General features: G+C 32.2%; 2 protein-coding genes across 3 annotated transcripts in view; one reads left to right on the top strand and one right to left on the bottom strand.

Annotated features, from left to right (window-relative positions):
* Positions 1–2,091, top strand: part of LOC128998112 (plasminogen activator inhibitor 1 RNA-binding protein-like) — a 22,421-nt gene extending 20,330 nt beyond the window's left edge. The window contains exon 4 of the mRNA XM_054424110.1: positions 1,950–2,091. Within this exon, the coding sequence (XP_054280085.1) occupies positions 1,950–2,091 (142 nt within the window). The remainder of the gene's footprint in view (positions 1–1,949) is intronic.
* Positions 2,092–4,079: 1,988 nt separating this feature from the next.
* Positions 4,080–16,031, bottom strand: part of LOC128998234 (Y+L amino acid transporter 2-like) — a 32,345-nt gene continuing 20,393 nt past the window's right edge. For both annotated transcript variants that reach the window (XM_054424275.1, XM_054424276.1), the window contains exons 9-13: positions 13,106–13,209; positions 12,217–12,313; positions 11,761–11,910; positions 9,938–10,115; positions 4,080–8,183 (exon numbers count right to left, since the gene is read on the bottom strand). In XM_054424275.1, the coding sequence (XP_054280250.1) occupies positions 8,113–8,183; positions 9,938–10,115; positions 11,761–11,910; positions 12,217–12,313; positions 13,106–13,209 (600 nt within the window). In that variant the 3' untranslated portion in view covers positions 4,080–8,112. The remainder of the gene's footprint in view (positions 8,184–9,937; positions 10,116–11,760; positions 11,911–12,216; positions 12,314–13,105; positions 13,210–16,031) is intronic.

Consider the following 16,031-nt stretch of genomic DNA (forward strand, 5'->3'; position numbering starts at 1 on the left):
GTACAAGAGACCCAACAGGTCACAACCTGAAAATGTTAGTCATATGAAACTAGTCATAAGAGGTTGCACACCTTTTTAACATGTTTAATCAGTTTCCAACCTAATCACGGGTGATTCATATTTATTTAGACACGCTCTATAAAAAATGAAAAACTTCAAAAAAATGTTCATTGGAAACTTATAACTTGTAACGAAGCTTGTTGATATAACTTTGATTATAACCACTTCTATCTAACGCTATGAATCAACTTATTAAACATTTTTTATTTATTCGGATTATACTTCAATTCCAATTTATACTTACAGAAGTTTAAACAATTTTATTTACAAATTTTGTATTTATGCACAATTTTTCCATAAGGGAAGTGTTTGTTCAAAAAATTCCAATTTTACATTTTTTGGTGGTATGAGAGTATATTTTTTCAATTTAAGAAAATGGGAATTGAATATCAACAAGTAAATATATAAAAAGGGAATCCTTTAACATTTTTTTCTTCCTACATTTTGTTGACTTTTATGATACTGATAACATATGATCAACTTGAAGTGACAGTCATCGTTGTTGTACACCTTATTAATTCCATAAAAAAAAACAATTAAAGCTACCAAAAATGGTATAGCCTAATACTTTATTTTTCATGATTGTGACTACAATGAAAAAAATAAAACACATCAATGTAGTAAAATTTGTTTACAAAGTAAGAGGAAGTTATAACTAATTTATACTTCAATTTACAATTAACATCTAGAATAATTTGGAATCAGGAGTTAAAAACAGTATTTCAACATTTTTTATATCCACTTGTTAGAGAACAATATTTTGGGTAAGCAATGTTCTTTTTCACACTTTCATACATTTCCGTTGATCGTCTGGAATTTTAAAAGTAGAATCGAAGAAAGATTCAATGAATATTCCGTTATAAGATCTTTTTGACGGTTTTATTAATGTGATTTGTGTTATATTTGGGAAGGACGTAAAGTTATAACTTAACACTGTCTTTATTTATAGATTTGTTGTTTCAGAATTTTTGTTGTTGTCTGTATTGTTATTAATTTCAAGCATACATGTTCATTCTTCAATTAATGCTTAATAGCATAATAACAATGCTTAGAAATAAAATCATTTAAATTATGAAAGAATTAATATTTAAGGATTGAAGAAACTATACAAATAATTGAACAAAATACGTTTAAATATATTTAATTTTTTTTTTCTTAATGGAGAGTTGAAATAAATACTAAGAATGATGAACATTATAAGAATATATTTTGAAAATTAAATTTACAGAATAGTTTTTATCAGTAATAAATTTACATTGTATCAATTTAAATGTAGTGAACATTTTCCTTACACATTAGAAAAAAGAATATAGCTTAGCAAAATGTTTCATTTAAATAACGGGTTTCAAAATTAAATTGTCAAATAATAGAAAAATATAAACTTTTAAATTGTTTGTTAGAGTTCCATGATAAACAAGAAATTTACAGTTGGGTTACTAACCAAACCATCCCTCGCTTGATATTTGGGAAACTGAAGTAAAAACTAACAACATCCCATAGAGTACAATAACATATGAATCTTACTATACACAATCATACTGTATATCTTTGGTATACATTTTTCATCAGCTTACTAACAACACCAGTAAAATAAAGGGGAACAATAACTTAAGAACAAAAGATGTTTAAAGACTAGGCCCACATTTACAAAAGATAATAATACTTTGATTATAGCTAAACACTATTCACATTTTTAAAATATATGGCTAATTGTTATCAAAACATTTCACAAAACAAAAAATATTCCTACAGGTAGCTACAATGGTTTTAAAATTCAAAATAAGATATATATCAAAACTTGACTCTTAGAATTATTCAAGTTTTGTAGAGTAAAATTATCAAGTTAAATTTTAAAACTGACCTAAGATCTCCCATGATTTGACCTCAAGGGAGCCCAAAAGAGAAGAGACTAACTACCTGTGGAGGTGTTATCACCCAGCTCATCCTAATCTCTTATCTCCCTCTCCCCCCATGTACAGCATCAAGCACCACACTCAAGGTGCCAAACTCCCGATTAATCTGTATGAATAATCACCAGTTTTGGCTGACCTATTTGTAACTGGTATTCATTGAGGAAAAATTTTAAAATCTCAGCAAAAGTATTCAAGCATATTCTATAAATGTTGCACACACATTTTCAATTTTTTGTTATATTGTAATTAAATAAAAATTTGGTCCACGGTCAAATATAATTAAGGAAAAAATACTATAGAGTAGAATTTAATTTTACAAATTTTGTATTACTTGGTAAAATCCTAAATAAAATTATTTTTGACAAAAGTGAGGCGTAGGTCAACCATTTGCAACATTCTATAAAATATAGATATAAAAATATATTTTTTAGTTTCCATCAAAATAAAATAATATCGCTATCTGTATACTATAGATACATACTATAGGCCGTATGGGAAGGGTTAATATTTCCTTTTATTATCTTGTGGATTATCCCCAGTATGATGGAAAAAGTACATTTTAAAGTATAGAGTACTTATTAGCAAAGCTTGTTGCATTATCAGCAATGGTTTAAAATTAAATTGCCATCCCTAGATTTGTTGAGTAGCCAAAGATCCTATACTCCAGAAGAATATTAATTGATGTTGTATTGTTATAGATACTGTTCTTTTATTAAGTTTTAGTAATAGTTTTGACCCCATTTTACATGGATTTACCTGCATTACAATAAACAAATTTTTGGATTTCATTTAATTGATCAGACAATTTTACAATTTCCAGCCTATTTATATGAGATGACTCATCAAAGCAAGACCAATATAGGCTACTTTTTCATCAATATTTGGTTACTAATCAACTTGCTAAATGTTTTGAAATATAGGTTGAGGTTGTCACACCTTTAGTATTTAATCATATTTACTTCCTGTATCAAATCATGACCAAGCCTAACACTGAATCATGCTGCAAACTGTTGAAATTTTAAGTGAATTGATTAAATAACATGTAAGTTCTCAGCTTTTTACCATTTGTGATTGGAGATCGAAAACCAGACTATATAAAAAAAGTCATTACACCAGTGACTATCCTTGGACAAACCTACCTAAAACTAAAAATGGTTATCCTTCATAGTTATGTACTTATAAACATAGTGTAGAGCACTCGAACAATATTGGAGATTTAAGTTATGATTTTAATAAAATTTCTACTAAAACAAAACATAAGAAGATTATTGAATAGATTGTCTATTAAAATAGTCAGGTTCTTGAGATTTAAAAGTGCTGACCCAAATAAAATGTTTTCAATTTTTACAGGCAGTTTAAAATACACCTTCAGCTAATAAAAATAGAGAAAAAATGTCTGACAAACAGGAATTGTTACAATATTTCTATGTCAGAATGATCAATTTATCTAAACCAATAGATAAGTTATAACTTTCTAAGATGGAGAGCTCTGTTTTTCAAGATATAATAATCTCTGCACTTACGAAGACTTATACATTGAATCTTGTGATAAGATGTTGCAATAGCTCTCAAGGAAAGTCTGTACTTCAGGTATATTCTTGGTAAATTATGTAAATTGAGTCACTGCACTAAGTCACAACTTGAAACATATTTTGACTAAATATGGTTACCCATACACTAGAGTGGTTGGTTAATCTACATCGTCAAACAGTCATCAGGTCAAACATATGATTTAGACGATGTCTTCCATACCACCACTATGGATAACAACTATGTAGCCACAGTTAAAATCCTGGCTCCGTTGAGCAGCTTATTAGGAGTTCAAATTGATGGTACTGGCAGGCTCCGACGATGACAGAGCGGTTAAATTTTTTAAAAACTGTACACCTGATCAGCATTTGAGGATCCGACACTCCTCTCTTTGAAAATTTATAAAATTTTACTAGCAGTTGATCAATTGGTCACCTTAACTACTGCACACGGTCATTAATTAGATTTGAGTTGAGTTAATTTTTATTTAACGCTAGATCAAACATTTGAGAAAGAAGGTTAGAAAATCCTAAATTATAAAACAGAGTATAATTTAGGTAAAAGCAAGAGGCAAAATAAATTACAAAAATTTTATTTGTTGGCTTTCTTTTACAGTCCAAAGTGTTCATATACAGAAACATATGCTTTACAAGAACATTGCTATAGGCCATAAATTATCACTATTGCCACCAATGACATTTTGTATTGTCATGCATGATACAAGTACAGGTTTAATATAACATATTACACTGAGATTTGACTTTTTTAATAATTTGAAATTACATGTTGAGGTAAATTTTAATAGGATCCTATCATCTAATTACTATAAATTTATGTAAAATACTTCCATCTATGTTTTTTTTTTATTAGTTTGTAACAATTACATACAACTGTACACTTATAAAACTTGTTAGGGATGATACTATTTGCGCCTGACGCAAAACGTCCTTAACACATATGGCACACCTGGTTCTCCCAGAAATATCAGCTTTCCTACAATTTGCAGGCTAACTTATCAGTTCAATAATTCAAATCTGTGTTTTTAATGCAAATGATTTGAGAAGTTTCAAGTGTTGTCTCAGTAAAGAGTTACTTGAGGATAAATATGAACTGCTCAGTTTATGAAACCCTATCTGAAAGGGTACAAGAGATCTGGGGCGCACCCAACAACACATTTCAGATACATTCCTGGGGTTGAAAATATTGGAACATAAACAAATTGGAAAAAATACTTTTAGTAAGAAAATACTTTATACACATTTGTATAAGACTTATATTATCTAAATGTTGTTTTATTGTGGTATATTTCACGTCCACACAAGGTGTAGCAAGTTTCTTTATGTTGGTTGAATAACTGGATGATACTTTGTTTTCAGTTTATTTTCTTTTTTTGTAGAATAGTTAGGTTATTTTTAGGTTTTTTACAACACGTCCATTTTTGTAAGTAGTGTATGAGAAAAAGTTGACAATTATCGATCAAAAGTGGTTTAGTAAGCCCTGAACTATCCGTTCTAAACTTAATATTGTTTTATAAAACAAAGATAAAATTGTATTAAGCTGATATTTATTCAGAGGTATGAATTTGCATCTACTTTGAATTTCATGAGAATAGTTTTTACATAAATCCACTAGGGAAGAAAGGTAGTTAAATTGAGACTAAAAATAGTAAGATCGAGATGGCTAAAGTAAATTATCGGCAAGCTAGTTTCATTTCTAATTAATTATTTAATTACCATACAAAAACTATAGAGTACCACTGACATATATAAAAATTCAGTAATTGGCAAGAAATGTTTATTGTATACTTTATGTGAAGCAGCCATGTTAAAAAGCTAAGACATACACAATTTCTGACTAGTTAATAAATATCATCACAGAGGCAATGTTAAGTACTATTTTATAATTTTATTCATTGAAATTTGGAAAATTCCAATACGGCAGATCTTTACCACCAAACTGTATAAATTTTAAAACTGAACAAAGAAAAAAATGTAAAATGTATAGGCTAACAATTTGTTATGTTTATGTTGATGATAGTTTATGTTGAAATGTTATTCCTGTAGTTACCTATTCAGAAAATAAATTATTTATGACTTGTTCAGAAGCATGTAACCCTGCTTCCATTGAAGCTTTTACATCCTATACAGTAGAACCCCAATAATCCAACCTCGGTTTGTCCGACTCCTAATTTAATCCGACAATACCATCTGCGATCCCAGAAAACTCCTAAATATCTCCTGCAGTAAAGGAAATATCATAATTGTTTCCTGCGATCAGGAAAATTATAATTTTTATCTGTAATCACGGCATACTCTTGAATATTTCCTGCGGTAAAAGGAAAATTATCGTCGTCTCCCGTGTTCAGGCAAACTTTTCCCCCAATCACGGAAACATCATCAGCTCCCACGATTGTATCAAAATATCGTACGCCTCCTGTGGTCATGGAACCATTATCATCGTCTTTTGCGATCACAAGCGATCATTAAATGTCAGTTTATCAATTAATGTGGTAATTTAATATGCTCTTCGGATAATTAGACTTTTTTCACTGTTCCAACAATGGTACCAGTCCCATATGGGAATTACCGGGGTTATACAGTACTAAATTAAGGCTAGATGTGGACCAATAGGATAAAGGTTCTTACTGTAAGAAAAGTTTTGAGAAAGAATTAAACTTCTTTTTCTTTTTGGGGTCATGTCACTCAAGTTTGTCCCTTAAGGTGGATAGGTTTGGATTCTTTGCTATAACTGTTACATATGAATTATTTGTAAATTAAACCAGTATTTTACTTGAAAATTAAATCATTTGTAGTAATGATAAGTGGAAATTATTTTAGTCAATAGCTAAAAAAATACAACAGGCTACTGAGTAATGGAGAAAAGAACATGAAACCTCTAAACTTTGTTCATGTATTTAGTATAAAACATGGAAGACAACGAGTGTATGAATGGAAACATTGTCTAAAATAGCTATCTATATAACATTTCAATTTATTATATTTATAGAGTAAATGTTAAGTAAAAAAAGATTGTTCCGGGTAGACCTTCAAGGTTCTTCTCAATTCTAAAAAATGTATACCACCACATATTTTAAACAGTAAAAAAAAAATCACCGGTTTCACATTTAATATTCAGTTTTACCAAATTTTTTTACAACGAAATCATGAAGTATCTAGTAAATAACATCATCACAACACTGGTTACTAAGTATAAATAGGCTAAGAACTGGACAATAGGCTGTACAACTTTGTGCAAATTAATTTAATCACACTCAAATTATATCACTAATCCTTAAATGAGTTTTTGACACTTAAATTTATTGCTATTAAATATTTAAAACGAACATAAAGCTATTTTTGATTTTAAATAATAAATAATCTAAAATTAAATAACACGTTAAGACTAGATTCGAATTTGAACGAGATCTCTTGGTCAAGTGGAAAGGTGATGTTTTTAGCATTGAATCAGTGTCCTTACTTGAAAATATTAATAAATTACACATTACTCATAAATGTTCAAAATGTATAATCTTAAAAATTTGTAATAAAACAAACAGAAGTTCCTTGATTACTCACCTATACTGTATACTTTTCTTTCACAAGCAATTGTATAATCTTACATTTAAGTTCAAGGTGATGAAACAATTAAACTAAATAAAAGTTTAAAACTAGTAAAATCTTAACTAAGATATAAAATACTATGTAATACTAGCACAGTGTTCTTCTTAAGTAGGTACTTGCCATTTATACTTGATAATTCTATATAGGAATTTTGGGTGGCTCATCAAATTTACCGTGGTAAAGTAACACTTCGTCCCTCAACATACTAATTAAATTATAACCTACTCTCGCATTTATGGATTCAAATTTTAGATAAGTTGCTGCTGCTTTCTTCCTAAACCAAGACTGCAAAACATCTTAGATAAATTGACATTGGTACTTAAACTAGAAAGAAATGCTAGGTAAAGTTCCAATTGTTTTACCTTTCACCCATTTGAGTCTTTCCTCAATGTTCATTTAGGGGTTTTTTCAATTATGGTTCCAACTAGTATTAATTACTGTGATTTTTTATAATTATTTAAATGCAGCTTTTTATCACTCGTAGGCAAACAAATTTTCACAAAATTAAGATGCAATAAGAAATTGAGGTAGATTTGGTTGCAATTCCAGATAGTTTGGGGTAAAATAAAATAAATAATTTTCAGAATGGAAAACGCTTATCAATCTGCAGTCTATCAGTTAATCTTTTGTGATTCGGATAAAATGTTTAAAGACGAAAAATGGCAAGAAAACTCCTACAAGCAAGTCCTTTCATAGACCAAACCTGTCAATAAAGCTGTAACAATACCAATGACATTCTCATACTGTAAATAATAAACTGTAAATAGTCAACATAATAGATTCATTCGAAATGCTGGCGTAGAAAAATAAATACTGGTCCAAACTATCATTAACTTGAGATTCAGCTTGGTCGACACACTGACATTGTAGTTAATTTTACGTTCACAATACCTTACAGATGAACGTTACAGTTAGAGTTAAGTTACGAGTGGTCGCAGATCCAGCGAATATCAGCTCACTAACTCTCGTCCCTGCTTCTCTCTCAGAGGTTAATCATCGTCTTCTTCCACGTGTTCTTTGGCCGACATGAACAACTTTTGCACAAAGTATGTCATGGACTCTGTAACATTTATATGTGTTGAAGACCAACATGTTTCACAAATGCAGATATGTATGGTAAATGGTGAAAATGGTGACTTGTAAACTAAAATAAAAAAGTGTGAAAATTATAAATTTTAAGCTGAACTTGTTTGGATGATTTTTTTTATGAAACTGTAATAGTTTTGTGTTTTAACATAGAATAAGACGAAGCCATTAAATATTTGATAATTTAATACGCCTGTCTTTATAGGGAACTAACAGTTTGATAAATTATATACAGTCAAACATTAATAAAACAAAACTCAATACAACAAATTACTTAGATAGAATACACTTTTTTAACGTTTTCAAACCACCTTCCCTTACAAGGAATAGGGGTCTAGTTGATGTACCTCACTGTAGGCAGAAAAGGTACAGAAAACTGCAAACAGTCATTTTGTTTTAGGTATTAAATTATTTAATAAGCTTCATCCTCAAGTCAAGTCCTTGCCGTTAAGTGTCTTTAAAAGAAAATTAACTATGTGGCTTTCATCTCACCCATTTTACAAAATTGAGGAATTTTTCAAATGTGATCTCATTTTTTGCTAATGTTAAATGTTTTTAAGTTAGGCTAGGATTTTACCATAGGATTTCGTAATACTGTAATTAATTTTCATATACTTCATGTTCACTTATTTTGATATGTTTTTTACCATATTCCATCTGTGATAATGTTAGAAATTTTGTCCCTCTATGTTCATTGTTACACCTGTGATAACCATTAGCCTTTTTTAAGAAAGACCCACTGTCATTCATAATTTAAGTTTGTTAAGTTTGCCTATTTTTAAATTATTTTAAACCTGTTAAATGTTAAACTAAGGGCAGCCTATATTTTGGATTTTTCATGTCTAATTTTAAAGTATTGCATCTTATATCTTTTTACAATAATAATGACGATGTCAATTACAATAATGTATTGTTTAAAGACTGAATAAATGATTATTATATTGACTATATTCTATTCTATTGACAATTCAATCTATGCCTCAATAAAACTAACCAGTCTTGTTTGGAATATCAATATAACAAAGTTTAAACATTTTCAACTTATACGTAGTGGAATGAAAACAAAAATCAAACATTAATAAGACATTAATTCAGCACATTACAAATAAGCAATAGACATCCTCACAAAGAAATCAACAGTTAGCGCAGTTGGGACTTAAGTGTTGTGTATGAAGCCACCACACTCAAATTTGACAATGTACTTCACCATTGTGGTTGTGTTACCATTGTGGTGGAGAACCTTAAATAGTGTTTAATTTGTGTTCAACTTAACCTCAAGTATAATTTTGTTGCCTAACTAATGTACAGCCAACTGGAATAAAATTAGTAACATGTTCATCTTTAAACCTAAATTAAATTAAATTAATTTTATTCCAATCAATCATGTAATGATCACGTAATTCTTTTTTTAATAAATCTTGTTCGATAAATTAGACAACTCCTTCTTATTCTTAATTTATAACCTGTTATTATATTTTCTAAAGAGAATGGATGTCATTAAAAATGCGCTGGAAACCAAATTAACTTTACAAAGTTTTGCTAATACTACCCACATAAACCTCTTGTCCACAAAGGGTTAAAGCCTTGAAAAGGTTTGGCAACAGGCAATCTTGATTAATATAACAATTTTTAACATGTGATGAAGAGTTTGTAGTATTTTTAGTATTTTCCAACTTTGGTATGGCTGGTTTAGGTAGGATAAGAGTCTACTGTGTTGTAAAAACTTACGATGTGCCTGATGGAACCATTGAGGCTTGTTGGTCCATCTGACTCCGATGAAATAAGCCGGAACTCCGGTAAGAGTGATGGCAACAGCGACGGCTACTTCTAGAGGCTTGTAGTAGATAGGGAGGAACACTAGGAACAGGCAAATGATGATGAAGAAGATCGGGATCCACACAGACACCTGGAACAGAATATCACCTGTTTTATCCCAGATTAGTGATGCGGACCGGGTGGTGGGGGGTGCGGACCCAGCGGATAGGGTATTTATAAAAAGGTATTTCCCTGGGTATTTTTGAAAATTACAAACACTAGCAATGTTTTGCTTAGTTCATTGGATTTGTCATGTCAAAATTAGTAAACAATTAATTAGGCCTATGGTCATTTGATTGTTGGAGGGTATATACAGGGTGACAAAAAAGTCTGGAAACGGTTTAATATCTTTTTAACTAAATTCGTTAGAAAATTCAAACCTTTTACATCAACTTATATGTATGAAAACTACTTTTTGCAATCATTGCCATTATTTGACCTTCACCAGGGGACGGCCCATGAGGAGTAGGTACATAATCTTTAATGTAAGCATAGGTTGATATGCACATCATTTTAAAGGTCTGGTCAAGTGGAGCTCATTGCCGGAAACCGCGTCAAAAAAGGTTCATCTGTTACAAAATGGCGGCAGTTCAAAGTTGTTGCGGAATATACCTGCAGAGGCCTTAGTTTTGGTAAATACTCATAGTCAACATTAGCAGGGAAATCTGTAACCCGGTTAAATTTGTTTTGAAGATTGAATACTATTATTCTATGAGCTAGTTGACTTTAAAATACAGTTTAAGCTCTCAAACTTATGTTTAATACGAGTATTTGCCCATACTAAGGCCTGTGCAGGTATATTTCACAAGAACTTTGGACAGCTGCCATTTTGTAACGGATGAACCTTTTTGGACGCGGTTTCCGGCAATGAACTCCACTTGACCAGACCTTTAAAATGATGTGCATATCAACCTATGCTTACATTAAAGATTATGTACCTACTCCTCGTGGGCTGTCCCCTGGTGAAGGTCAAATAATGGCAATGATTGCAAAAAGTAGTTTTCATACATATAAGTTGATGTAAAAGGTTTGAATTTTCTAACGAATTTAGTTAAAAAGATATTAAACCGTTTCCAGACTTTTTTGTCACCCTGTATAGTTAGTTTGTTTGAGCAAAAAAAAACTACATATTTATTTAAACTCTCCTAAAATCAACTGCTAAATATTTGATTAACTTATTCACATGTGAAACATTTTTGTAGAAAGATAATTTTTCAAAATTATAAGACGAAAATGTATGGTAAAACTTCAATAAAAAAAACTTAACAGTTAGTATGCACCACATTCGAACAAATATCGCATAAATGTACAATAATGGGGCTAAAATTCAATATAACACTTAGTAAGCCGAATTCTGATTTTTTTTCATACAGTACGTATGTTTACAAAATTACTGATGAAAGATTTACTAAAACGTTTAAGACTCAAAATTGATACTTGGACCATGGCCTGTACAAACTGACAAAAGAAACACAAAACTTGACACTATACACAAAACATTAGAATATTTCACTGTTCTAACAGTATTGTCAACTAAGGAAGGTTTGAGTTGAAGGGAAAGTTGTCTTTAGGTCTAATGGTGGTCAGGAAGTTCATATGTTAACTGAGATAGTGTTTTTGTCTTTAAAATCACTAGCATGAAAAGGATTTTAAGTCAAATTTGACTCTTTACTTAAGACAAACCTTTTTTTTATCTTGATAAACGCCAGACGGTGATCTTTTAGTGATCATATTACCTTGATGGGGCGTGGAATGTTGGGTCTCTTGTACCTTAACCACAGGATTCCACTGACTGACAACATAATGAAGAAACTCTCCACAAAACTGGAGTAGGTGATGAGTGCGTAGATGTCACTAGTACATAGCATCATCAGAGACAAGATGTTCTGCAAACAGAAATATTAGTTTAACAAACATCGTCAGGATATATGATCTATAATAAAAGCTCACGTACGTATGAAGAAATAAGTAGCCTATTTAATATTGACTACATACCTTACACATGTATCAGTAAGATAAAGACCTTTTTCTGTTATGTTAACAGTTTGAAAACAAATTACAAATTCAAGCACATGGATTGTTTATGGTGACACAGGAACTAGTTTACCAGGTAAATAATTGGTAACTTTGAAGTGCAAGTGAAATGATAAAGGACACCTCCTAGTTGGCTATGATGATTTCCAAAAACTCACCAGGAAAACCAATGAAGGTGTTGGAGTAAGTTTGGAAACATTTATCTGAGCCAACATGACAGGGAAATGGCCGTACCTCGCTCCTACAAAACACATCCTGAAACCATCAACAGTCGTTTAACAGCAGGAAAATCTCCTCAAACAACATAAACATACAGATTTACCCAATCCCATCAACTTGTAATAGTCAATACGATACCTTTTTTTGTCGGTTGCCTTTTGTTCTTGATGTTTGTAAAAAGTCACACAACAAAACTCGCTGATTCAACAAAAGTGTCATTTTCAGTGGTTCCATTAAATATTTAAAAATGAATGTTACTTTTTACAAATATTTGTCAGACACAATTGTTTTTTTCACATTACCAATACTAATGTAATGTAATGTAGTGTCAAGTGTTTGGTCTTTGTGAACTTCCGAACAATCAAAGATTCTTGTGTTATATTGTTTAAGAACACAATATAATAAGAGGAATGTGATGAAAGATTCTAAGTGTTGTTTTGTAAAATCGTAAATAATAGTGAGGATGAAGACGAATAAAAAACGTTTGCTGATTGGACTAAGTCATCATATGTTGCAAGGAGTATTAGGTGAGATGGTTGGCATTTATCTCTAAAAAAGCTATCCATGCTGTAACTTATGAGGTTAAAAATGGACCAAAAGATTTAAATATTCAAATTAAAGTCAGTTAACGTTTACCCTAACAGTGATGAAAGTTATCATCGGAAAGTAATAGATTTTTTAGTTTATATGTTCCCTGCATATTAAGTTATGAAAACTGTCACTAACAATAATGTCGTTAAGATGATATAAAATTTATCCTAACAATTAATCGTGTAATATAAAGGAGTAAAAAAAAATAAGTTATGTGTTACTATGTGGTATTATTACCTTGAGGAGGTCATTATGTGAACACTGAGTCCTCCCAAAGCTGACATGGCCACCATTAGAGGCATCGTCCATGACATGAAGCCTAGCACTCTGTCTCCAAATGTCTGCAACCAAGGTTATCAATACATTACACATGGCCACCATTAGAGGCATCGTCCATGACATGAAGCCTAGCACTCTGTCTCCAAATGTCTGCAACCAAGGTTATCAATACATTACACATGGCCACCATAAGAGCCATTGTCCATGACATGAAGCCTAGCACTCTGTCTCCAAATGTCTGCAACCAAGGTTATCAATACATTACACATGGCCACCATAAGAGCCATTGTCCATGACATGAAGCCTAGCACTCTGTCTCCAAATGTCTGCAACCAAGGTTATCAATACATTACACATGGCCACCATTAGAGGCATCGTCCATGACATGAAGCCTAGCACTCTGTCTCCAAATGTCTGCAACCAAGGTTATCAATACATTACACATGGCCACCATAAGAGCCATTGTCCATGACATGAAGCCTAGCACTCTGTCTCCAAATGTCTGCAACCAAGGTTATCAATACATTACACATGGCCACCATCAGAGCCATTGTCCATGACATGAAGCCTAGCACTCTGTCTCCAAATGTCTGCAACCAAGGTTATCAATACATTACACATGGCCACCATCAGAGCCATTGTCCATGACATGAAGCCTAGCACTCTGTCTCCAAATGTCTGCAACCAAGGTTATCAATACATTACACATGGCCACCATCAGAGGCATTGTCCATGACATGAAGCCTAGCACTCTGTCTCCAAATGTCTGCAACCAAGGTTATCAATACATTACACATGGCCACCATCAGAGGCATTGTCCATGGCATGAAGCCTAGCACTCTGTCTCCAAATGTCTGTAACCAAGGTTATCAATACATTACACATGGCCACCATCAGAGGCATTGTCCATGACATGAAGCCTAGCACTCCGTCTCCAAATGTCTGCAACCAAGGTTATCAATACATTACACATGGCCACCATCAGAGGCATCGTCCATGACATGAAGCCTAGCACTCCGTCTCCAAATGTCTGCAACCAAGGCTATCAATACATTATAATTTGATGATAACAGTAACACCTATCAACTCTACTTTGCCAGTAGATGAAAACTATATTTTTTCATATTGTCAAACGTTTGTGTGATATTATCATGTTACATTGAATATTTTTTCACAACAAATACAGTAAAATTCAATTAACCAAAAGAAAGTGGACAGGGCTGTTTTGGATAAGCCTCTGTTAAAGTATTACAGATACAATTTTGTACTTTTATGTGAACTAAGATGTGTCAAAACATCAATTTGACAGTAGGATTTGACCTTGACCTTAGTTTTGATTGTTCTCAACCAGAATAAATTTAGGTGTGTGTGATGCATAAAAAATGCATCGAAATTCTGATTTGATTCGATTCAGTGGTGATCAAAAATAGATTCAATTCTTGAGGGAGTCAGTATCCATATACAAAAAACGCCTGCAGAAAGCCAACGCAATACCCGCAATACAGGAGCGCGTTGCTGTTGCGTTGCTGTTGCGTTTCTTTTGCGAAGGTGTACCTATTTAATTAATTCTTTTCTTGTAAATATTGCTTTAACTGTTTTATAATTTATGTTTTAATATTGCGATGAGAAGTTTTGTTAAGTGTAAGAAGTGTGAGACATGTTTTACTACTGTGAAAGCCAAAACAAGTCACTCCAAAATCATTCTAAAATAACACAGGTCTGAAAAATTGTTACTTGATACTTAGTAATTGATTTAAACATTTTTGTTTTTTCTGCCCCTGAGCTATTAGACTTAATAAATGGTTTTAAGTTACCTTTGTCAGTAGCTCAAATGGTCGTTAAAACTCTACAACCAGGTTTCGATGCTGAGTTGCACCATGATCACGTAAGTCAGCAGGATAACTTCTTGCTCACATATCGGTCAAATTGACGTCGTTAAAAAGTTTATAAACACAATACAGGACGTAAAAAACACATACATTAAACACGAACAGGTACAAAACATATTACGAACGAGATCAAACTATCGAACGGGCCCGTCACGGTTATCGGCGGCAGGAGGACTGGAGACGGCGCCGTGTGCGGTGGTGTGACCTTGAGGTTACTGATAACCGAGATAGTGGACTCGTCCTTTGTGCTTCCTCCCCTGTAGATGAACTCGTCCGGTGGGTTTGGCATTCCAATATTTTGTTAAAAATAAGGTGCGAGCTATAGTTCAGTTTATCGTTTAAAACTAATTCTTTATCCTGTTGGAGGGCTCTGTAAATATGGTATTCCTCCAGTGTGTCCAAAATATGTCCTTTATTTTGAAATTCTAAAATTTTCATGTTGTCTTCAATTTTTGCAGCCGAATGTTCTTCATCGATTATGTGTTGTGCAAAGCTAGATTTTTGCTGCACCAATCGGGGGTTGGGCTTGTGTTCCTTAGCCCTTTTGATGAAAGAACGCCCAGTTTGGCCAATATAATATTTTTCACAACTACCACATTTTAACTGATATACCCCGGTCCTGTCCAAATTATCTTTACCTGTAGATGAAAGTTTTGGTTTTAAAAATTGTTCAGTTTTATTAGAAGTTCTAGGGGCTGGTATGATGTTAAAAGGTTTTAATTCTTTCTTCAATAGATTATGTAATCTATGGCCGTATTATATCGGGACATATTTGGGTTTCACGTCAGTGATCTGTTTACCGGTATCATTATTGATTTTACTATCCATCTGCTTCTTCAATATTTTATTAACCATATTGGAGTCGTATCCATTGGCCCTGGCAATATGTTTAATTATATTTAACTCTGTCTGGAAATCATCTGGCGTTAATGGAACTCGGAGCAATCTGTTGATCATGCTATTATATGCTGCTATTTTATGACTGAAAGGGTGGT

This window comes from Macrosteles quadrilineatus, unplaced genomic scaffold, assembly GCF_028750875.1.
Source record: "Macrosteles quadrilineatus isolate MER2022 unplaced genomic scaffold, UCM_ALF_1.0 Scaffold_7__1_contigs__length_78375512, whole genome shotgun sequence".
Classification (NCBI taxonomy): domain Eukaryota; kingdom Metazoa; phylum Arthropoda; class Insecta; order Hemiptera; family Cicadellidae; genus Macrosteles; species Macrosteles quadrilineatus.